Source organism: Entelurus aequoreus, linkage group LG06 (assembly GCF_033978785.1).
Source record: "Entelurus aequoreus isolate RoL-2023_Sb linkage group LG06, RoL_Eaeq_v1.1, whole genome shotgun sequence".
Lineage (NCBI taxonomy): Eukaryota > Metazoa > Chordata > Actinopteri > Syngnathiformes > Syngnathidae > Entelurus > Entelurus aequoreus.
In genome coordinates, this window is record NC_084736.1 from 9,418,533 (window position 1) to 9,443,360 (window position 24,828).

At 36.7% G+C, this 24,828-nt stretch overlaps 1 protein-coding gene across 3 annotated transcripts in view; it reads left to right on the forward strand.

Moving 5' to 3' along the window:
- Nucleotides 1-22,433, forward strand: part of micall2a (mical-like 2a) — a 46,722-nt gene extending 24,289 nt beyond the window's left edge. For 2 of the 3 annotated variants that reach the window (XM_062049380.1, XM_062049381.1), the window contains 11 exons: nt 4,412-4,510; nt 4,633-4,690; nt 7,516-7,637; nt 10,601-10,699; nt 12,250-12,314; nt 12,471-12,588; nt 15,856-15,958; nt 20,038-20,111; nt 20,179-20,293; nt 21,938-21,984; nt 22,124-22,433. In XM_062049380.1, coding sequence (XP_061905364.1) covers nt 4,412-4,510; nt 4,633-4,690; nt 7,516-7,637; nt 10,601-10,699; nt 12,250-12,314; nt 12,471-12,588; nt 15,856-15,958; nt 20,038-20,111; nt 20,179-20,293; nt 21,938-21,984; nt 22,124-22,203 — 980 coding nt within the window. In that variant the 3' untranslated portion in view covers nt 22,204-22,433. The remainder of the gene's footprint in view (nt 1-4,411; nt 4,511-4,632; nt 4,691-7,515; nt 7,638-10,600; nt 10,700-12,249; nt 12,315-12,470; nt 12,589-15,855; nt 15,959-20,037; nt 20,112-20,178; nt 20,294-21,937; nt 21,985-22,123) is intronic. The other variant, XM_062049382.1, reaches the window with a different exon arrangement.
- The last annotated feature ends 2,395 nt before the right edge of the window (nt 22,434-24,828 follow it).

The window sequence follows — 24,828 nt, forward strand, 5'->3', positions numbered from 1 at the left end:
TTTACGTAAATGTATACAAACGCCACACCGGGGAAATAAAAACGGGCCACAGCACTCGGTAGCTGTGATTAACCTCTTAAGGCCAAAGCTGTTTGTTTACATGCTTTTTTTTTATTTCTCTTTGCTATTTGGGCTTATTGGACCCTAATTAGAATAAAAACTAAAAATCATCTTTTAATATGATGTACTTAGTCCATAAGTACACAAACGTGTACTTCATGTTTAGTGACATGCTAATTCTTATTTTTACACTTTTTTTCTTCCAAACTCCATTGTATGTTATACTCTTCTGACACCACCAGATGGCAGTATAAGTGTCCACATAAACGGCCTTAAAGGCCTACTGAAACCCACTACTACCGACCACGCAGTCTGATAGTTTATATATCAATGATGAAATCTTAACATTATAACACATGCCAATACGGCCGGGTTAACTTATAAAGTGACATTTTAAATTTGCCGCTAAACTTCCGGTTCGAAACGCCTCTGAGGATGACGTATGCGCGTGACGTAACCCGGGGAACACGGGTATGCCTTCCACATTGAAGCCAATACGAAAAAGCTCTGTTTTCATTTCATAATTCCACAGTATTCTGGACATCTGTGTTCGTGAATCTGTTGCAATCATGTTCATTGCATTATGGAGAAGGAAGCTGAGCAAGCAAAGAAGAAAGTTGTCGGTGCGAAATGGACGTATTTTTCGAACGTAGTCAGCAACAACAGTACACAGCCGGCGCTTCTTTGTTTACATTCCCGGAAGATGCAGTCAAGATGGAAGAACTCGGATAACAGAGACTCTAACCAGGAGGACTTTTGACTTCGATACACAGACGCCTGTAGAGAACTGGGACAACACAGACTCTTACCAGGATTACTTTGATTTGGATGACAAAGACGCAGACGTGCTACTGTGAGTATGCAGCTTTGGCTTCTAAACATTTGATCGCTTGACCGTATGTGCGCAACTTTTTTTTGCGTATGTACGTAACTTTTTTAAAATATAAAAGCCTTATGAACCTTGGGTTAGGTGAACGGTCTTTTGGGCTGAGTGATTGTGTGTGTTGATCAGGTGTTTGAATTGTATTGGCGTGTTCTATGGAGCTAGGAGCTAGCAGAGGAGCTAGGAGCTAGCATAACAAACACGCAGGTGTTTTTATGCAGGATTAATTTGTGGCATATTAAATATAAGCCTGGTTGTGTTGTGGCTAATAGAGTATATATATGTCTTGTGTTTATTTACTGTTGTAGTCATTCCCAGCTGAATATCAGGTCACCCCCGGCTCTCACAGCATCTTCCCTATCTGAATAGCTTCAACTCCCCACTAGTCCTTCACTTGCACTTTACTCATCCACAAATCTTTCATCCTCGCTCAAATTAATGGGGAAATTGTCGCTTTCTCGGTCCGAATCTCTCTCACTTCATGCGGCCATCATTGTAAACAATAGGGAACTTTGCGTATATGTTCAACTGACTACGTCACGCTACTTCCGGTAGGGGCAAGCCTTTTTTTTATCAGATACCAAAAGTTGCAATCTTTATCGTCGTTGTTCTATACTAAATCCTTTCAGCAAAAATATGGCAATATCGCGAAATGATCAAGTATGACACATAGAATAGATATGCTATCCCCGTTTAAATAAAAAAAATTCATTTCAGTAGGCCTTTAAGGCCAAAGCTGTTTGTTTACATGCTTTTTTTTATTTCTCTTTGCTATTTGGGCTTATTGGACCCTAATTAGAATAAAAACTAAAAATCATCTTTTAATATGATGTACTTAGTCCATAAGTACACAAACGTGTACTTCATGTTTAGTGACATGCTAATTCTTATTTTTACACTTTTTTTCTTCCAAGCTCCGTTGTATGTTATACTCTTCTGACACCACCAGATGGCAGTGTAAGTGTCCACATAAACGGCCTTAAAGGCCTACTGAAATGAAATGTTTTTATTTAAACGGGGATAGCAGGTCCATTCTATATGTCATACTTGATCATTTCGCGATATTGCCATATTTTTGCTGAAAGGATTTAGTAGAGAACATCGACCATAAAATTTGCAACTTTTGGTCGCTGATAAAAAAGCCTTGCCTGTACCGGAAGTAGCGTGACGTCGCAGGTTGTGGAGCTCCTCACATCTGCACATTGTTTACAATCATGGCCACCACCAGCGAGAGCGATTCGGACCGAGAAAGCGACGATTACCCCATTAATTTGAGCGAGGATGAAAGATTTGTGGATGAGGAAAGTGAGAGTGAAGGACTAGAGGGCAGTGGAAGCGATTCAGATAGGGAGGATGCTGTGAGAGGCGGGTGGGACCTGATATTCAGCTGGGAATGACTAAAACAGTAAATAAACACAAGACATATATATACTCTATTAGCCACAACACAACCAGGCTTATATTTAATATGCCACAAATTAATCCCGCATAACAAACACTTCCCCCCTCCCGTCCATATAACCCGCCAATACAAATCAAACACCCGCACAACAACACTCAATCCCACAGCCCAAAGTACCGTTCACCTCCGCAAAGTTCATACAGCACATATATTTCCCCAAAGTCCCCAAAGTTACATACGTGACATGCACATAGCGGCACGCACGTACGGGCAAGCGATCAAATGTTTGGAAGCCGCAGCTGCGTACATACTCACGGTACCGCGTATCCAACTCAAAGTCCTCCTGGTAAGAGTCTCTGTTGTCCCAGTTCTCCACAGGCCAATGGTAAAGCTTGACTGTCATCTTTCGGGAATGTAAACAATGAAACACCGGCTACGTGTTTGTGTTGCTGCAGCCGGCCGCTAATACACCGCTTCCCACCTACAGCTTTCTTCTTTGCTGTCTCCATTGTTCATTAAACAAATTGCAAAAGATTCACCAACACAGATGTCCAGAATATTGTGGAATTTTGCGATGAAAACAGACGACTTAATAGCTGGCCACAATGCTGTCCCAAAATGTCCGCTACAATCCGTGATGTCACGCGCAAACGTCATCATACCGAGACGTTTTCAGCAGGATATTTCGCGGGAAATTTAAAATTGCACTTTACTAATCTAACCCGGCCGTATTGGCATGTGTTGCAATGTTAAGATTTCATCATTGATATATAAACTATCAGACTGCGTGGTCGCTAGTAGTGGCTTTCAGTAGGCCTTTAAGACCCCAATTCAGTAGTGTACACAATTTTGGAAATAAGAGCTAAAAGGTGCTGTCCACGCACGTGGCCACTAAGGCCTTTAGAGGTTTTAACACCACATGTTTTCCACATCACAGGCAGCCTTTAAAACAGACGACACATTTGTCAAGCTCAAGTTGTTAAAAAGTCAATATCATGATTACCGTATTTTCCGGACCATAGGGCGCACTGGATTATAAGGCGCACTGCCGATGAATGGTCTGTTTTCAATCTTTTTTCATATCTAAGGCGTTCCGGATTATAGGGCGCATTCAAGGAATCTTTTTTTTTTTTCTTTCTCTAAACTGACACATAAAATGTCCCGTATTTTCCGGACTATAAGGCGCACTTAAAATCCTTTTTTTTTTTTTTCAAAACTCGACAGTGCGGCGCGCCTAATGTACGGAATAATTTTGGTTGAGCTTACCGACCTCGGAGCTATTTTATTTGGTACATGGTGTAATGATAAGTGTGACAGTGTTATCTCTTATGTGTGATGGCAGTCACACATATGAGATATGTGTAGACTGCAATATGATGGGTCTCAAGTAAGCAACAGCAACATTTGAAATGTTACATTGGAAAATATAGAACATTACACTCTGCGCTCAAAAATCTATCAAAATGTTTTAGTAGGACTTTGGTAAGCTATGAAGCCACACCGCTTGATGGATTGTACTGTGCTTCAACATAGGAGTATTATTATGGTGTGTATATAAGGTAAGACATATTATCTGGTGTTTTGTTTCGCAATATTATGCAAAAGCAACTTTTCTTACCTTCTGGTACTTGCTGATGTGTGTTTGGGATCTGCATAAATCCTGAAAATGTGCGCGCCTCCCCCTTTGTAGTCCGTGCTGACTCCGTAGTTGATAAGCTTCTTCTTTTTCTCTATCTTCTTGTTATGTGACATTCATCCTCCGCTGTTGCCATTTCTAATATAAAGTAGTGTAAAGTTCTTACTTATATCTGTCAGTAAACTCACCATGAAAGCGCTAAAACCTACCGGTGTAGTGAGTTTACATTATTCACTCAAGGAACTTTAGTTATTAGAGAGTTCCGGTCGGACGTTTTTTTCACGGGACACATTTCCTGTGTTGTTTCCGGATGAGGAGATGCTGCTCCGTTATTGATTGAAGTAAAGTGTGAATGTCATTAAAACAGTTAGCGCCATCTTTTGACACTTCTTCCACTCCCGTCCTTGCACACTACACCGCTACAACAAAGATGACGGGGAGAAGACGCCGTCGAAGGTGAGCCACGTAAATAAGAGCGCCCACAAAACGGCGCATCCGGAAGCGACTGTCAGAAAGCGGCTTGAAGATGGTCTGTAAAACATCATCTATGCAACATTTTGACTACTTACTTATTTTTTTTGTAATAATTTGAATAATTTTATATCACTTAAAAAGGCCTGCTCTCTAATAAATGTCCCGGTTTGCCAACAGGTCCACTTTGTGAGACGCAGTCCAAGCCAAAACCTGTGGAAAGCGAACCAGAACCAAGGTGAACCCACTCACATTATTTCACGTCATTTCACTCTTGTTTAATCTACATCAGTGTTTTTCAACCATTTTTGAGCCCAGGCACATTTTTTTTGCGTTGAAAAAATCCGGAGGCACACCACCAGGAAAAATCTTAAAAAACTCAACTCAGTTGACAGTAAAAAGTCGTACCTTTCAGCATTAATGGCGCCTTCACAGATGTGTAAGTTACCCATGTCTTGGGCACTAATACACCCCCATACCATCACACATGCTGGCTTTTACACTTTGCGCCTAGAACAATCCAGATGGTTCTTTTTCACAGTTTCCCAAAACAATTTAAAATGTGGACTCGTCAGACCACAGAACACTTTTCCATTTTGCATCAGTCCATCTTAGATGAGCTCGGGCCCAGCGAAGCCGGCGGCGTTTCTGGGTGTTGTTGATAAATGGCTTTGGCTTTGCGTTTGAGTTTTAACTTGCACTTACAGATGTAGCGACCAACTGTAGTTACTGACAGTGGTTTTCTGAAGTGTTTCTGAGCCCATGTGGTGATATCCTTTACACACTGATGTCGCTTTTTGATGCAGTTCCGCCTGAGGGATCGAAGGTCACGGGCATTCAATTTCGGTTTTCAGCCTTGCTGCTTACGTGCAGTGATTTCTCCAGATTCTCTGAACCTTTTGATATTACAGACCTTGGATAGTGAAACCCCTAAATTCCTTGCAATAGCTCGTTGAGAAATGTTGTTCTTAAACTGATGGCTTTGATGCAGTATCGCCTGAGGCACACCACCAGGAAAAATCTTTAAAAAACTCAACTCAGTTGACAGTAAAAAGTCGTCGTCGCGATTGTTGGATATGACTTTAAAGCATAACCAAGCATGCATAAATATAGCTCTTGTCTCAAAGTAGGTGTACTGTCACCACCTGTCACATCACACCCTGACTTATTTGGAGTTTTTTGCTGTTTTCCTGTTTGTAGTGTTTTAGTTCTTGTCTTGCGCTCCTATTTTGGTGGCTTCGTCTCTTTTTTTGGTATTTTCCTGTAGCAGTTTCATGTCTTCCTTTGAGCGATATTTCCCGCATCTACTTTGTTTTAGCGATCAAGAATATTTCAGTTGTTTTTATCCTTCTTTTTGGGGACATTGTTGATTGTCATGTCATGTTCGGATGTTCACTGTCTTTGATCCACAGTAAGTCTTTGCTGTCGTCCAGCATTCTGTTTTTGTTTACTTTGTAGCCAGTTCAGTTTTAGTTTCGTTCTGCACATCCTTCCCTAAGCTTCAATGCCTTTTCTTAGGGGCACTCGCCAATTCTCAAATTCCTTCACTGGCTTCCTGTCCCGCTCAGGATTGAATACAAAGTCCCCCTACTAACCCACCAGTGCCTCCATGGAAATGGCCCCCTCTACCTCAAAGAACTACTCACCCCCAAATCCTCCACTCGACACCTCCGCTCCGGACAGACTAACCTCCTCCAACCTCCGAGGACAAAGCTACGAACAATGGGAGACCGGGCTTTCTGCTCCGCCACTCCCAGTCTGTGGAACGCTCTCCCTGACCACCTGAGGGCACCACAGACTGTGGATGCTTTTTAAAAAAGGCTTAAAAACCCTTCTTTTTAAAAAAGCCTTTTTTTTAGATATATGCATACTAGTTCTAGCTATTAGGCTTTTCTAGTTTTTATTTTTATTTTTTTTAATACACTGTAGCACTTTGAGGTTGTTTACTCAATGTAAAGTGCTTTTTACAAATAAAATCTATTATTATTAGGGATGTCCGATAATGGCTTTTTGCCGATATGCCGATATTGTCCAACTCTTTAATTACCGATACCGATATCAACCGATACCGATATCAACCGATATATGCAGTCGTGGAATTAACACATTATTATGCCTAATTTGGACAACCAGGTATGGTGAAGATAAGGTACTTTTTTAAAAAATGAATCAAATAAAATAAGATAAATAAATTAAAAACATTTTCTTGAATAAAAAAGAAAGTAAAACAATATAAAAACAGTTACATAGAAACTAGTAATTAATGAACATTTGTCAAATTAACTGTTAAAGGTTAGTACTATTGGTGGAGCAGCAGCACGCACAATCATGTGTGCTTACGGACTGTATCCCTTGCAGACTGTATTGATATATATTGATATATAATGTAGGAACCAGAATATTAATAACAGAAGGAAACAACCCTTTTGTGTGAATGAGTGTAAATCGGGGAGGGAGGTTTTTTGGGTTGGTGCACTAATTGTAAGTGTATCTTGTGTTTTTTATGTGGATTTAATAATAAAAAAAATGTAAAAAAAACGATACTGATAATAAAAAAACAGATACCGATAATTTCCGATATTACATTTTAACGCATTTATCGGCCGATAATATCGGCAGACCGATATTATCGGACATCTCTAATTATTATCATTGTTTATTTTTGGTTTAAGCATTAGACACCTTTTTACCTGCACTCTGCCTCCCGCTGTTTCCGACATCTACAAAGCAATTAGCTACCGGCTGCCACCTACTGACATGGAAGAGTATTACACGGTTACTCTGCCGAGCTCTAGACAGCACCGACACTCAACAACAACACGTCATTTGCAGACTATAATTACTGGTTTGCAAAAACTATTTTTAACCCAAATAGGTGCAATTATATAATCTCCCACGGCACACCAGACTGTATCTGGTTGAAAAAACACTGATCTCCATCATCCTCTTGACAGCACACTCTCTGCTTCTTAGCTTCCCAGCACTGTGGAATCATTATAAAATATAGGATTCCTAGTCTTGTATCGGCCTCCTACACCTAACTTCCTTCTCTCTTCCTTGCAGAGATGATGAATCCACCAAAGGAGATCGGTTCATATCCACGACTTTCTCCAACATCTGTGCGGGCGCGTCAGCATCACATCCACCTCCAGTTACGTTTGCACTCGCTCGCCCCGGACCTCCAGGTGAGCTCCTTCAAAGAGATAGTTGAACACCGTGTTGGATTTGTTTACATTTGGTGTTCAATATCCACCCAGTATTGTATACAGTACCATCAAAACTAGAGATGTCCGATAATGGCTTTTTTGCCGATATTCCGATATTGTCCAACTCTTAATTACCGATTCCGATATCAACTGATACTGATATATACAGTCGTGGAATTAACACATTATTATGGCTAATTTTGTTGTGATGCCCCGCTGGATGCATTAAACAATGTAACAAGGTTTTCCAAAATAAGTCAACTCAAGTTATGGGAAAAAATTGCCAACATGGCACTGCCATATTTATTATTGAAGTCACAAAGTGCATTATTTTTTTTAACATGCCTCAAAACAGCAGCTTGGAATTTAGGACATGCTCTCCCTGAGAGAGCATGAGGAGGTTGAGGTGGGCGGGGTTGGGGGTAGCGGGAGGTGTATATTGTAGCGTCCTGGAAGAGTTAGTGCTGCAAGGGGTTCTGGGTATTTGTTTTGTTGTGTTTATGTTGTGTTACGGTGCGGATGTTCTCCCGAAATGTGTTTGTCATTCTTGTTTGGTGTGGGTTCACAGTGTGGCGCATATTTGTAACAGTGTTAAAGTTGTTTATATGGCTACCCTCAGTGTGACCTGTATGGCTGTTGACCAAGTATGAATTGCATTCACTTGTGTGTGTGAAAAGCCGTAGATATTATGTGACTGGGCCGGCACGCAAAGGCAATGCCTTTGAGGTTTATTGGCGCTCTGTACTTCTCCCTACGTCCGTGTACACAGCGGCGTTTTAAAAAGTCATACATTTTACTTTTCGAAACCGATACCGATAATTTCCGATATTACATTTTAAAGCATTTATCAGCCGATAATATCGGCAGTCCGATATCATCGGACATCTCTAATCAAAACCCTTCTCATTCAAGGGCTTTGGGAAGTTTCTCTAAACTTCTGACTGGTACTTCATATATATTTTGTGTTTTAATTTCCTGTTCTTTTGTTTATCTATCAATCAATCAAAGTTTATTTATACAGGCCTTAATCACAAGTGTCTCAAAGGGCTGCACAAGCCACATTTTAAGCACCTTGTGGAGTTGCACCACTATATTCGCTGTTTGTAAAACAATGACAATACAGTTATTCTATATCTTGATAGTTATTATGTAAATTAATTCATGTATATTCGTGAAACATGTTTTCTGATATACTGCTGAGCATTAGGGAAACAGTGGTTAAAAATAATGAAACTAGTGGACTGGTAATACAAAATTATGATGTAACTCTTGCATAGTAAACTGCAACTACATTTTTTAAACTTTAAATCTGATATTCAACTACTTAAAATGTGCCCGGGTTAGGCAACAAATGCTATTTTCCAGTGGTCAAGGTAGTTAAATTATTATAGGACCGATTAAAAATTATTATAATCAATAACATGGAATTTTTCTAATATGGAAAAAAAACATTTTTTTACACAATTAAACAAAAATTTTGGAATTTGAACTCAAACAAAACTTTAAAAAATAATTTTTCATTTGTAAATAAAAGCTTCTTTTTTTTATTTTGGAAAAAAAACGTTTTCTGTTAGCAAAAAAATTTTTTTTTTATAATCCATTATTTTTGGTGGCAACATTTTTTTGAGTTTTGAACCTATTTTGTTTAACCGGCTAGATGTGCGATCTGAGCGGAGGATGTCGTCGTGGCTTGTGCAGCCCTTTGAGACAATTGTGATTTAGGGCTTTATTTAGTTAGACTGTATTTATTTTAGCAATGCGTAAATGTATGTAAATTAATTATTCATCAGTTTTTGAGTCCCTTCTTTCAAAGTGTATTTGATTAGTATTTATTTTTAAGCCTGACTTAAGCCTTAAAACAAATCTTTGTGATTAACACGAGGTTTCATAGCAAGGTTGTTAACCTGTTAAACAGTAAGTCGGTTAAATATAATTATTGAATATGATTAACATCAGATGACTACTTCAGTGTTAATATTTGAGTGGGCAAATGCTATTTTCCAGTGTTCAAGGTAGTTAAATTACTATAGGACCAATTGAAAATTATTATAATAAATAACATGGAATTTTTCCAACATGGAAAAAAAATAGTTTTTTACACAATTAACCTACAATCTATTTGAATTTGAACTCAAACTAAATTTAAAAAATAAAAATAAAAACAATTTTCATTTGTAAATAAAAGCAGCTTTTTTTTCAATTTTGGAAAAAAAATCGTTTTTTGTTAGCAAATCTTAAAAAAAAAAAAAAAATCCATTATTTTTTCCTGTAAATCTTTTTTTGGTGGCAAAAAATGTTAGATTTACCTATTTTGTTTAACTGTCATGTGACTTGTGCAGCCCTTTGAGACACTTGTGATGAGATAGATAGTTAGATAGTACTTTATTGATTCCTTCAGGAGAGTTCCCTCAGGAAAATTAAAATTCCAGCAGCAGTGTTCAGAATTGAGAACGAATTGAAAAAGTAAATAATGGGGGTATAAATGGAAATAAAATAGACAATATAACAATAAGAATAAAAATAAAAAGCAACAATAAGAACACAAATATAACAGTACAAATAAGAATATAACAAGAGAAACTAGGCAGTAGTGACTATGTTATGACAATGTATTGCACTTTTTAAAAAATGTTTTGGATTAAGGGCTATATAAATAATCTTTGATTGATAAAATCTATTTTAAATATGTATTAATTATAGAATGAGATCAATGTGCAGGAGGACCCTTTGCTTGAATAAAAAAATAAAAAATACAGTTAATTTTACTGTGTATTTATTATACATTTGACTTACTGGTGACACATATGGCACGTATAAAATTGTAGAAATTACATTTTAGCCTGGTGTTGTTTTGATGGATTCTCGTCATAGGAGAGACAGTGCAGTGTAAACTGACGTTTGTGCCGAGCGATAAAATGTAAAGCTTCCTCTCCTTATTCCAGCGGATCCACCCGGAAGGCCCTCGCCTGTCAAATCCCCGGCAAGACGGCCAGCTGTGGAATCCATCAGCTCGCCAAACTCCCAGGCAGACATCCCGTCAGGTACAGCTTCTTTTTCCCAAAGTGCGACATCACCTATACCAGTGCTTTTCAACCACTGTGAGATACAGTCTGGTGATTATCTAATTTCACCTATTTGGGTTACAAATATTTTTTTGCAAACCAGTAATTATAGTCTGCAAATGATGTGTTGTTGTTGAGTGTCTGTACTGTCTAGAGCAGTGGTTCTTAACCTGGGTTCGATCGAACCCTAGGGGTTCGGTGAGTCGGCCTCAGGGGTTCGGCGGACCCTCCGCCGCGGAGGTCGAGACACACCCGACTCATCGTGTAAATAAAAACTTCTCCCTATCGGCGTATTACGGATACGGTAACAGCAGAAGTCAGACTGATTTGCAGGTGTGTAATTTGTTGTGAGTTCATGCACTGTGTTGGTTTTGTTCTTTGAACAAGGTGATGTTCATGCACGGTTCATGTTGTGCATTGGTAAAAAATACTTATAACTTTGTCTTGAATTTGAAAATATATACACTACCGTTCAAAAGTTTGGGGTTTTACATTGAAATGTCCTTATTTTTGAAGGAAAAGCACTGTACTTTTCAATGAAGATAACTTTAAACTAGTCTTAACTTGAAAGAAATACACTCTATACATTGCTAATGTGGTAAATGACTATTCTAGCTGCAAATGTCTGCTTTTTGGTGCAATATCTACATAGGTGTATAGAGGCCCATTTCCAGCAACTATCACTCCAGTGTTCTAATGGTACAATGTGTTTGCTCATTGGCTCAGAAGGCTAATTGATGATTAGAAAACCCTTGTGCAATCATGTTCACACATCTGAAAACAGTTTAGCTCGTTACAGAAGCTACAAAACTGACCTTCCTGTGAGCAGATTGAGTTTCTGGAGCATCACATTTGTGGGGTCAATTAAACGCTCCAAATGGCCAGAAAAAGAGAACTTTCATCCGAAACTCGACAGTCTATTCTTGTTCTTAGAAATGAAGGCTATTCCACAAAGTTGTTTGGGTGACCCCAAACTTTTGAACGGTAGTGTATATATATATATATATATTATTTTTTTTCACTAAAAAAGGGTTCGTTGAATGGGCGTATGAAACCGGTGAGGTTCGGTACCTCCAACAAGGTTAAGAACCACTGGTCTAGAGCTCGGCAGAGTAACCGTGTAATACTCTTCCATGTCAGTAGGTGGCAGCCGGTAGCTAATTGCTTTGTAGATGTCGGGAACAGCAGGTAAAAAAGGTGTCTAATGCTTTAACCAAAAATAAACAAAAGGCGAGTGCCCCTAAAAAAGGCTATGCAGAACCAAACTAAAACTGAACTGGCTACAAAGTAAACAAAAACAGAATGCTGGACGACAGCAAAGACTTACTGTGGAGCAAAGACGGCGTCCACAATGTACATCTCCGCATTTTTTCAAGGCGAAAAATGTGCCTCGGCTCCAAAAAGGTTGAAAAACACTGACCTATACCAATGAAATGTCCTTTTTTTTTTTTTTTTTTTAGAGAATACACATGAGATGTGACAAAAGCTGCCATGAAAGCCCATCTAATCCTATTTGATCTACCTCCTAGGTGCTAAAAAGGGAAAGTATTTGTCACCCACCAACGCCTTCAGGACTGAAATGAGGTCACCCTCTGTAAGTTCCCTCCATTAAGTCTCTTAAGAGATTAATTAACAGTGCCACACATGTGCTGTCAAAAAGAGGGGGGGGGGGGGAGAGATGGAGAAATTTACATTGAGCTTTTTAAATTAAACTACTTCAATGGGACTCTTTGTTTTGTATCGGCGCAAGTCTTATCACATCCCGGCGGAGCGGATCGAGAGCGAGCTGAGCGACATCGAGGCGAGCGTGGCGGGTTTGGAGAGAGAAGGCGTGGAACTGGAGAGGAGGCTTCGCCGCTGTGAGAATGGTACGCACGTCACTACTACTGCACATGTTGATATCCATCTGATACTAACCAGGGCTCCGTCACTACTACTGCACATGTTGATATCCATCTGATACTAACAAGGTCTCCGTCACTACTACTGCACATGTAGATATCCATCTGATACTAACCAGGGCTCCGTCACTACTACTGCACATGTTGATATCCATCTGATACTAAGTCAATGATGCAATACTCATTGTTTTACTTGACAATCATTGAATTATTTTGTAATTTTTGTCTTTTATTTGTTCATCATGATATTAACCGGAATAATAAAATATACTGTATATTTGTATCAAAAACTTATTTGTGAACAACTTTACTATATTTATGTATACATATATGTGTGTGTGTGTATGTATATATGTATATGTATATATATATATATATATATATATATATATATATATATATATATATATATATATGTATATATATATATATATATATATATGTATATATATGTATGTGTATATATATATATATATATATATATGTATGTATGTATGTATGTATGTATGTGTGTGTATATATACACATATATATACGTGTGTATGTATGTGTATATATATATATATATGTATATACATATATAATGTGTGTGTGTGTGTGTATATGTGTGTATATATATTTATGTATGTGTGTGTATATATACAGTATATGTATATACTGTGTGTATATATATATATATATATGCATGCATGCATATATATAATATACTCCCTCAATCCCTTTCTATTGCCTGAAATATTTTGCAAATTAAAGTCAATAGTACAAATACTACGCTTAGCTTTTGTTCACATTCTTTAGCTTTTTGCCAACAAAGTGTCCAAGAACAATAAAACAATATCAACAATCCACTTAACTGCTCTTCGATTTGATCAATATTCAGATCAATATTCAGATCGATCCGCCCACACCAATTATTCACTCATTTATTGTATTGTATTACAACATTATATTGGTATTACTAATGTGTATGAATATTTTTACTTCGATCATACCTTCTCTTTCCTCTCATTGACCTTTTGTTAAAGTGGCAAGTTGGGTCTGTATTAACTGCGCCCTCTGGTGGTCACTTTCTAGTCAAATTAATGACATGACCAGATTGATTGCCACATCAAGCAGATTTATTTTTGGTTTAGGTTTATTTTTGTTTTATTTTTCTGCTAAAAGGTTTTTCATTAGAATAAATTAAAAAAAAGGATACTGTTATGCCAATTTAGTTTAAAAAATACTTATTTAAATATTTAAAAGCAAGCAATTCCCAATTTTCAAGGCGCATTAGAAAGATTTGCCGTATTTTCTGGCAACACAAAAACAGAAGTCATATAATGTTGAATAAATTAAAGATTTAAAAAAATACTAGTACAGTCCTCCCTCAATTATCGCTGTAAATTTGTTCTGAACATGACCACAATAAATACATTTTCGTAAATTAGGAATAATTAATTATACAATATAATTTTTTTTGTAGCTATAGCATAAAAAAAAACATTTCACACCTAAATACGTTTTTAAACATTATGAGAGCCCTCTAGACATGAAATAACACCACATAGTTACCTTTACACTTGGTTAATCCAATATAGAGATACTGCCTGAGGCTGAGCCAATCAGTGGCCACGATACTGAAAAGCACACTCTGATTGGTTTGGTCTCCTCTAGTGGCCCATACTACTAAGTATTGGTATTCTTGAGATTATTTAGCCATTTTTATGCTTGAAAATAATTCATTTACGTCCAAATTATTGTAGAATATGCTTTAAAATATACAAATATATCTCCAATAAATCTGCGATATGGTGAATCTGCATTATTTGACGGGCAATGTGGCGATGGATGACTGTATTGTACATTACTTTACACACATTTAGCACTATTGCATTATAAAATTGTACAAACCCCAAAACCAGTGAAGTTGGCACGTTGTGTAAATGGTAAATAAAAACAAAATACAATGATTTGCAAATCCTTTTCAACTTATATTCAATTGAATAGACTGCAAAGACAAGATATTTAACGTTCGAACTGGAAAATGTTATTTTTTGCAAATATTAGCTCATTTGGAATTTGATGCCTGCAGCATGTTTAAAAAAAGCTGGCACAAGTGGCAAAAAAGACTGGAAAAAGTTGAGGAATGCACATCAAAGACTTATTTGGAACATCCCACAGGTGAACAGGCTAATTGGGAACAGGTGGGTGCCATGATTGGGTACAAAAGCAGCTTCCATGAAATGCTCAGTCATTCACAAACAAGGACGGGGCGGGGGTCACCACTTTGTCAACAAATGCGTGAGCAAATTGTTTAAGAACAACATTTCTCAACCAGCTATTGCAAGGAATTTAGGGATTTCACCATCTACGGTCCGTAATATCATTAAAAGATTCGGAGAATCTGGAGAAATCACTGCACGTAACATTGAATGCCCGTGACCTTGGATCCCTCGGGTGATACTGCATCAAAAAGCCACATCAGTGTGTAAAGGATATCACCACATGGGCTCAGGAACACTTCAGAAAACCACTGTCAGTAACTACAGTTTGTCGCTACATCTGTAAGTGCAAGTTAAAACTCTACAATGGAAAGCGAAAGCCATTTATCAACAACACCCAGAAACGCCGCCGGCTTCGCTGGGCCCGAGCTCATCTAAGATGGACTGATGCAAAGTGGAAAAGTGTTCTGTGGTCTGACGAGTCCACATTTCAAATTGTTTTTGGAAACTGTGGACGTCGTGTGAACAAAGAGGAAAAGAACCATCCGGACTGTTATAGGCGCAAAGTGTAAAAGCCAGCATGTGTGATGGTATGGGGGTGTATTAGTGCCCAAGGCATGGGTAACTTACACATCTGTGAAGGCACCATTAATGCTGAAAGGTACATACAGGTTTTGGAGCAACATATGTTGCCATCCAAGCAACGTTACCATGGACGCCCCTGCTTATTTCAGCAAGACAATGCCAAGCCACGTGTTACAACAGCGTGGCTTCGTATTAAAAGAGTGCGGGTACTAGACTGGCCTGCCTGTAGTCCAGACCTGTCTCCTATTGAAAATGTGTGAAGCCTAAAATAGCACAAGGGAGACCCCCGGACTGTTGAACAACTTAAGCTGTACATCAAGCAAGAATGGGAAAGAATTCCACCTGAAAAGCCAACGTCACTGGTTTTGGTTTTCGTCCATTACTTCACACACATTCAGCACTATTGCATTATAAAATTGCACATGTCGCGTCACATGTTTTACAGAGGGTGAGGGTGACGTGCTGATGGACCCGCTGATGGTCGACTGGTTCAAACTCATCCGGAAGAAGCAAGTGTTCATCAGGAGGGAGTCAGAACTCGTTTACATGTGAGTCTCGTTTGCCGGCATCATGGGTGTCACGTGTGGTGGTTTAAACTTGGTGTGAGGAAGTGCCGGGCAATTAATCACATTTTTCATCACGATTTCGGTCACATGACTGCAACCCAGCAATGGGGGTGAAATAATTATAAAAGGTAAAAAAAAAACTGAAACTGAAAACATTTTTATTTTTTAATTTTGCTATTAGAGATAAATGCTTTAAAATGTAAAATCGGAAATTATCGGTATCGGTTTCAAAATTATCGGTATCGGTTTCAAAAAGTAAAATGTATGACTTCTTAAAAAGACGCTGTGTACATGGACGTAGGGAGAAGTACAGAGCGCCAATAAACCTTAAAGGCACTGCCTTCGCGTGCCGGCCCAGTCACATAATATCTACGGCTTTTCACACACACAAGTGAATGCAAAGCATAATTGGTCAAAAGCCATACAGGTCACACTGAGGGTAGCCGTATAAACAACTTTAACACTGTTGCAAATACGCGCCACACTGTAAACCCACACCAAACAAGAATGACAAACACATTTCGGGAGAACATCCGCACCGTAACACGACATAAACACAACAGAACAAATACCCAGAACCCCTTGCAGCACTAACTCTTCCGGGACGCTACAATATACACCCCCCGCTACGCCCCCCAACCTCCTCATGCTCTCTCAGGGAGAGCATGTCCCAAATTCCAAGCTGCTGTTTTAGAGGCATGTTAAAAAAAATAGTGCACTTTGTGACATCAATAATAAATTGACAAGGCATAATAGTGTGTTAATTCCACGACTGTATATACCGGTATCGGTTGATATCGGAATCGGTAATTAAGAGTTGGACAATATCGGAATATCGGATATCGGCAAAAAAGCCATTATCTCTAATTGCTATTATTAAAATGTTTTGTTATTATTATTATTATAATTTTTACTTGTTAATTTCTAATTTATATCCAGTTGTTCTTTAAATGTTATTTAAAGTTGAGTTTTGGTGGTGCAATAAATACCGTATTTTCCGGACCATAGGGTGAAGTGAATCATATTTATATAGCGCTTTTCTCTAGTGACTGTTGCGTCCCAGCAGATCTTCCCCTCAGGGAATTTAAGTTGCTGGTCACTCCCAAGTTCTTTTTATGACACATAAGCTGAGTAGAAAGACCACCAGAAACATAGCGTATTTTCCGGACCATGGGGTGAAGTGAAGTGAATTATATTTATATAGCGCTTTTCTCTAGTGACTCAAAGCGCTTTACATAGTGCACCGGATTATAAGGCACACTGCCGATGAATGGTCTATTTTCCATCTTTTTTTGTATGTAAGGCGCATTAAAGGAGTATTTTTTATTATTTTTTTCTAAATGTAAAAGACTTCCTTGTGGTCTACATAACATGTAATGCTGGTTCTTTGCTCAAAATGTTGCATAGATGATGTTTTACTCATCATCTTCAAGCCGCTTTCTGACAGTCGCTTCAGGATGCGCCGTTTTGTGGGCGCTCTTATTTACGTGGCTCACCTTCGACGGCGTCTTCTCCCCCGTCATCTTTGTTGTAGCGGTGTAGCGTGCAAGGACGGGAGTGGAAGACGTGTCAAAAGATGGCGCTAACTGTTTTAATGACATTCAGACTTTACTTCAATCATTAACGGAGCAGCATCTCCTCATCCGGAAACAACAACAACACAGGAAATGTGTCCCGTGAAAAACCGTCCGACCGGAACTTTCTAATAACTAAAGTTCCTTGGGTGAATAATGTAAACTCACTACACCGGTATGTTTTAGTGCTTTCATGGCGAGTTTACTGACAGATATAAGTAAGAACTTTACACTACTTTATATTAGAAATGGCAAAAGAAGATAGAGAAAAAGAAGAAGCTTATCGTCTGCACGGACTACAAAGGAGGAAGCGCACACATTTTCAGGACTTATGCAGATCCCAAATACAGATCAGCAGGTACCAGAAGGTAAGAAAAGTTGCTTCGCATAATATTGTGAAACAAAACGCCAGATAATATGTCTTACCTTTTACACACACCATAATAATACTCCTATGTTGAAGCACAGTACAATCCATCAAGCGGTGTGGCTTCATAGCTTACCAAAGTCCTACTAAAACATGTTGATGGATTTTTGAGCGCAGTGTTTAATGTTCTATATTCTCAATGGAACATATAAAATGTTGCTGTTGTTTACTTGAGTCATATTGCAGTCTACACGCATCTCTTATGTTTGACTGCCATCTACTGGTTACACTTATGATTACGCAATGTACCAAATAAAATAGCTTCGAGGTCGGTAAGCAGTGTGAGAGTGCAGTCCATAGTGGATCTAACATAATAGTGAGAGAGTCCAGTCCATAGTGGATCTAACATAATAGTGTGAGAGTCCAGTCCATAGTGGATCTAGCATAATATAGTGAGAGTCCAGTCCATAGTGGATCTAACATAATAGTGAGAGTCCAGTCCATAGTGGATCTAGCATAATATAGTGAGAGTCCAGTCCATAGTGGATCTAACATAATAGTGTGAGAGTCCAGTCCATAGTGGATCTAACATAATAGTGAGAGAGTCCAGTCCATAGTGGATCTAAAATAATAGTGTGAGAGTCCAGTCCATAGTGGATCTAACATAATAGTGAGAGTCCAGTCCATAGTGGATCTAACATAATAGTGTGAGAGTCCAGTCCATAGTGGATCTAACATAATAATGAGAGTCCAGTTCATAGTGGATCTAACATAATAGTGAGAGTCCAGTCCATAGTGGATCTAACATAATAGTGTGAGAGTCCAGTCCATAGTGGATCTAACATAATAATGAGAGTCCAGTTCATAGTGGATCTAACATAATAGTGAGAGTCCAGTCCATAGTGGATCTAACATAATAGTGAGAGTCCAGTCCATAGTGGATCTAACATAATAGTGTGAGAGTCCAGTCCATAGTGGATCTAACATAATAATGAGAGTCCAGTTCATAGTGGATCTAACATAATAGTGAGAGTCCAGTCCATAGTGGATCTAACATAATAGTGTGAGAGTCCAGTCCATAGTGGATCTAACATAATAGTGAGAGTTCAGTCCATAGTGGATCTAACATAATAGTGAGAGTCCAGTCCATAGTGGATCTAACATAATAATGAGAGTCCAGTTCATAGTGGATCTAACATAATAATGAGAGTCCAGTTCATAGTGGATCTAACATAATAGTGAGAGTCTAGTCCATAGTGGATTTAACATAATAGTGAGAGTCCAGTCCATAGTGGATCTAACATAATAGTGAGAGTCCAGTCCATAGTGGATCTACCATAATAGTGAGAGTCCAGTCCATAGTGGATCTAACATAATAGTGAGAGTCCAGTCCATAGTGGATCTAACATAATAATGAGAGTCCAGTTCATAGTGGATCTAACATAATAGTGAGAGTCCAGTCCATAGTGGATCTAACATAATAGTGAGAGTCCAGTCCATAGTGGATCTAACATAATAGTGAGAGTCCAGTCCATAGTGGATCTACCATAATAGTGAGAGTCCAGTCCATAGTGGATCTAACATAATAGTGTGAGAGTCAAGTCCATAGTGGATCTAACATAATAGTGAGAATCCAGTCCATAGTGGATCTAACATAATAGTGAGAGTCCAGTCCATAGTGGATCTAACATAATAGTGAGAGTCCAGTCCATAGTGGATCTACCATAATAGTGAGAGTCCAGTCCATAGTGGATCTAACATAATAGTGAGAGTCCAGTCCATAGTGGATCTACCATAATAGTGAGAGTCCAGTCCATAGTGGATCTAACATAATAGTGTGAGAGTCAAGTCCATAGTGGATCTAACATAATAGTGAGAGTCCAGTCCATAGTGGATCTAACATAATAGTGAGAGTCCAGTCCATAGTGGATCTAACATAATAGTGAGAGTCCAGTCCATAGTGGATCTAACATAATAGTGAGAGTCCAGTCCATAGTGGATCTAACATAATAGTGAGAGTCCAGTCCATAGTGGGGCCAGCAGGACATACTGTAAGTCTTAGCATGTGTTTCATTCTGAAGAATGTCCTTGGTTTTGAGCATCTTTGTGTTGCGTTCCAGTGCCAGGACTCAGGAGTTGGAGCGGCAGCAGCCGAGAGTTGAGCAGGAACTCCGCAGGCTGCTGGAGAAGCCCGGTAAGAGTCCGCTCCATCAATCTGATGCATTCCTAGTTTGAACCTGGCGTTCCCGTGCACGTGACAGACCACGTCAAGACCTCGGAGGAACGAGCGCGGGAGAAGGCGCTGATGCGGAGGCTGGTGGAGATCGTGGACGGCAGGAACGCCATCGTGGAGGTTCTGGATGACGACCGGCTCAGGTGAGGAAGAGGAGATGTGCCTCCACAGCATCATGGAGGTTTTACAAATACCAAAAGTCCTACTAAAACATTTTGATGGATTTTTGAGCGCCGTGTTTAATGTTCTATATTTTCAATGGAACATATAAAATGTTGCTGTTGTTTACTTGAGTCATATTGCAGTCCACACATATCTCTTATGTGTGACTGCCATCATACTGCAGTCTACACGTATCTCTTATGTGTGACTGCCATCATATTGCAGTCTACACGTATCTCTTATGTGTGACTGCCATCATATTGCAGTCTAGACATATCTCTTATGTGTGACTGCCATCATATTGCAGTCTACACGTATCTCTTATGTGTCACTGCCATCATATTGCAGTCTACACGTATCTCTTATGTGTGACTGCCATCATATTGCAGTCTACACGTATCTCTTATGTGTCACTGCCATCATATTGCAGTCTACACGTATCTCTTGTGTGTGACTGCCATCATATTGCAGTCTACACATATCTCTTACGTGTCACTGCCATCATATTGCAGTCTACACGTATCTCTTATGTGTGACTGCCATCATATTGCAGTCTACACGTATCTCTTATGTGTGACTGCCATCATATTGCAGTCTAGACATATCTCTTATGTGTGACTGCCATCTTATTGCAGTCTACACGTATCTCTTATGTGTCACTGCCATCATATTGCAGTCTACATGTATCTCTTGTGTGTGACTGCCATCATATTGCAGTCTACACGTATCTCTTATGTGTGACTGCCATCATACTGCAGTTTACACGTATCTCTTATGTGTGACTGCCATCATATTGCAGTCTAGACATATCTCTTATGTGTCACTGCCATCATATTGCAGTCTACACGTATCTCTTATGTGTGACTGCCATCATATTGCAGTCTACACGTATCTCTTGTGTGACTGCCATCATACTGCAGTTTACACGTATCTCTTATGTGTGACTGCCATCATATTGCAGTCTAGACATATCTCTTATGTGTGACTGCCATCATATTGCAGTCTAGACATATCTCTTATGTGTGACTGCCATCATATTGCAGTCTACACGTATCTCTTATGTGTCACTGCCATCATATTGCAGTCTACATGTATCTCTTATGTGTGACTGCCATCATATTGCAGTCTAGACATATCTCTTATGTGACTGCCATCATATTGCAGTCTACACGTATCTCTTATGTGTCACAGCCATCATATTGCAGTCTACACGTATCTCTTATGTGTGACTGCCATCATATTGCAGTCTACACGTATCTCTTATGTGTGACTGCCGTCATATTGCAGTCTACACACATATCTTATGTGTGACTGCCATCTACTGGTCACACTTATCATTTCACCATGTACCAAATAAAATAGCTTCAAGGTCGGTAAGCACAACCAAAATGATTCCGTACATTAGGCGCACCGGGTTATAAGGCGCACTGTCCATTTTTGAGAAAATGATAGGATTTTAAGTGCGCCTTATAGTCCGAAAAATACGGTAATTTTTTTTAAAAAGTGCAATTTGCAATTGAACCCTATTCTGCATTAAATATAAAATACATTTAGGTAAGAGCAAACAGCGCCATCTGGTGGTGCACTGTCCTTAATGCAGTCCCTTTTTCGCTAATTATTTTTAGGGAAGTGGCCGAGGACGAGCAGTTGAACGCCATGATGAAAAATTTGGGTAAGTCATTTAAAAAAAATCTCCAACATAACATATACATTTTTTTATTATGTATACTCATATTGCTTTTGTTCCACGTTTTAACGCACAATATTGAGTTATTTTGTCGTTGTTTTTGTTTTCTTTTTGCTGCCACTAGGAGTAAAGCAAGGCAAACCTAAAAGGAAATCCTCCCTCTCAAAACTGTTCAGTCGAAGAAGTAAGAGAAGAGTGCAATAAAAACCGAAACACGACAGATGTTAGCTTTGAGGTTAACTTTTTTACTATTTTGAGTTTTAGCCAATATTGTGGGGATCACACAATAACCAAAATGTATACTTTGAAATACAAACATGGTGTGGTGCTCTTGATAAGCACACATTTTCAGTCCAGTTGTTTCCTTGCAAGTATACAAACGTGTGTATTTTATTTCAATATTAACACATTCACACTGCAGTACTTTTTCATTACCACCCTGTTTTTTAACATTTTTATATTTATACTATAGTATAAATTTATAATATTTATACTTAAATTTACTCTTAAAAGTGTAAATTTATCAATTTAAAGTATAGCATTTTAAAAACGTATACTTCAATTTAAACTATATTATAAATGTATAATATTTATACTTAAATTTATGCTTAAAATTATACATTTATAAATTTAAAGTATCACATTTTTAAATGTATACTTAAATGTATACTATATAATAAATGTATAATATCTATACTTAAATTTATGCTTAAAAGTATGCATTTATAAATTTATAATCTAGAATTTTTTAAATCTATACTTATTTTTATACTATATTATACATTTATAATATTTATACTTAAATTTATGCTTAAGTATGAATTTATATATTAAAAGTATACTATTTTTAATTATAATATTTATACTTAAATGTATGCTTAAAAGTATAAATTTATAGTATAACATTTTTAAAATGTATACTTAAATTTATACTATATTATAAATGTATAATATTTATACTTACATTTATGCTTAAAAGTATACATTTAAAGTATAACATTTTTAAAATGTGTACTTAAATTTATACTATTTTATACATTTATAATATTTATACTTAAATTTATGCTAAAAGTATACATTTATAAATTTAAAGTATATTTTTTTAAATATATACTTAAATGTTTACTATATTATAAATGTATAATATTTATACTTACATTTATGCTTGAAATTATAAATTTGAAGTATAGAATTTTTTTTAATTTATACTTAAATTTATACTATATTATATATTCATAATGTTTATACTTAAATGTATGCCTAAAAGTATACATTTATAAATTTAAAGTATAACATTTTAAAAATGTATACTTAAATTTATATTATATTATAACTTTATAATATTAATGCTTAAAAGTATACATTTATAAATTGAAAGTATAAAATGTTTTAAATTCATACTTAAATTTATACTGTATAATAAATTTATAATTTTACATTTTGAAAATGTATTCTTAAATTTATACTATATTATAAATGTATATGTATACTTAAATTTATGCTTAAAAGTATACATTTATTAATTTAAATATAACATTTTTAAAATGTGTACTTAAATTTGTACTATATTATAAATGTATAATATTTATACTTAAATTTATGCTTGGAAGTATAAATTTATAAATTTAAAGTATAACATTTTAAAATGTATACTTAAATGTATACTATATTATAAATGTATTATCGTAATACTTAAATGTATGCTTGAAAGTATAAATTTAAAGCATAGAATATTTAAAATGTATACTTAAATTTATACTATATTATAAATGTATAATATTTATACTTTGATGCTTAAAAGTATAAATTTATAGTATAACATTTTTAAAATGTATACTTTTTTTACTATATTATAAATGTATAATATTTATACTTAAATTTATGCTTGGAAGTATAAATTTATAAATTTAAAGTGTAAAATTTTAAAATGTATACTTAAATTTATACTATATTATAAATGTACTGTAATACTTAAATGTATGCTTGAAAGTATAAAATTATAAATTTAAAGCCTAGAATATTTAAAATGTATACTTAAATTTATACTATATTATAAATGTATAATATTTATACTTAAATTCATGCTTAAAAGTTTAAATTTATACATTTAAAGTATACAATTTTTTAAATGTATACTTAAATTTATACTATATTATAAATGTATGGTAATACTTAAATGTATGCTTGAAAGTATAAATTTATAAATTTAAAGCCTAGAATATTTAAAATGTATACTTAAATGTATACTATATTATACATGTATATTATTTATACTTAAATGTATGCTTAACAGTATAAATTTATAGTATACAATTATTTAAATGTATACTTAAATTTATAATATATTATAAATGTATTATATGTATTCTTACATTTATGCTTAAAAGTATAAATTTAAAATATAGCATTTTTAACATGTATACTTAAAAGTATAATTACAATTTAAAATTGTTTTATTGTTTCCAATAAAAAATAAAAATCACATTCACACTGCAGTACTTTCTCATTAATCAGGTGTTAAATCACCACCCTTTTTTTTTTTTACGTGTTTGCGTATATATTACATTTTAATAATGTGTCACTGTGGGGTGCTTTAATGAGTGGCTAATTGTTAAAAAAAAAAAAAAGAAGCAGCCAAGCAGGTGGCGCCGGGTCAAAAGTAGGTCAGTCGGCTCTTCAAATAATTTTGTGCACATTAGACACACGTGTAATCCTTCCACAGTCTTCCAGCCAAATTGAAATGATTTCATTAATAATTCCAATAATGGATTTTAACAAATTTCCTGTAACGAAATTAGCAGGCGGGGGTGCAGTTAATGAAGCAAGCCA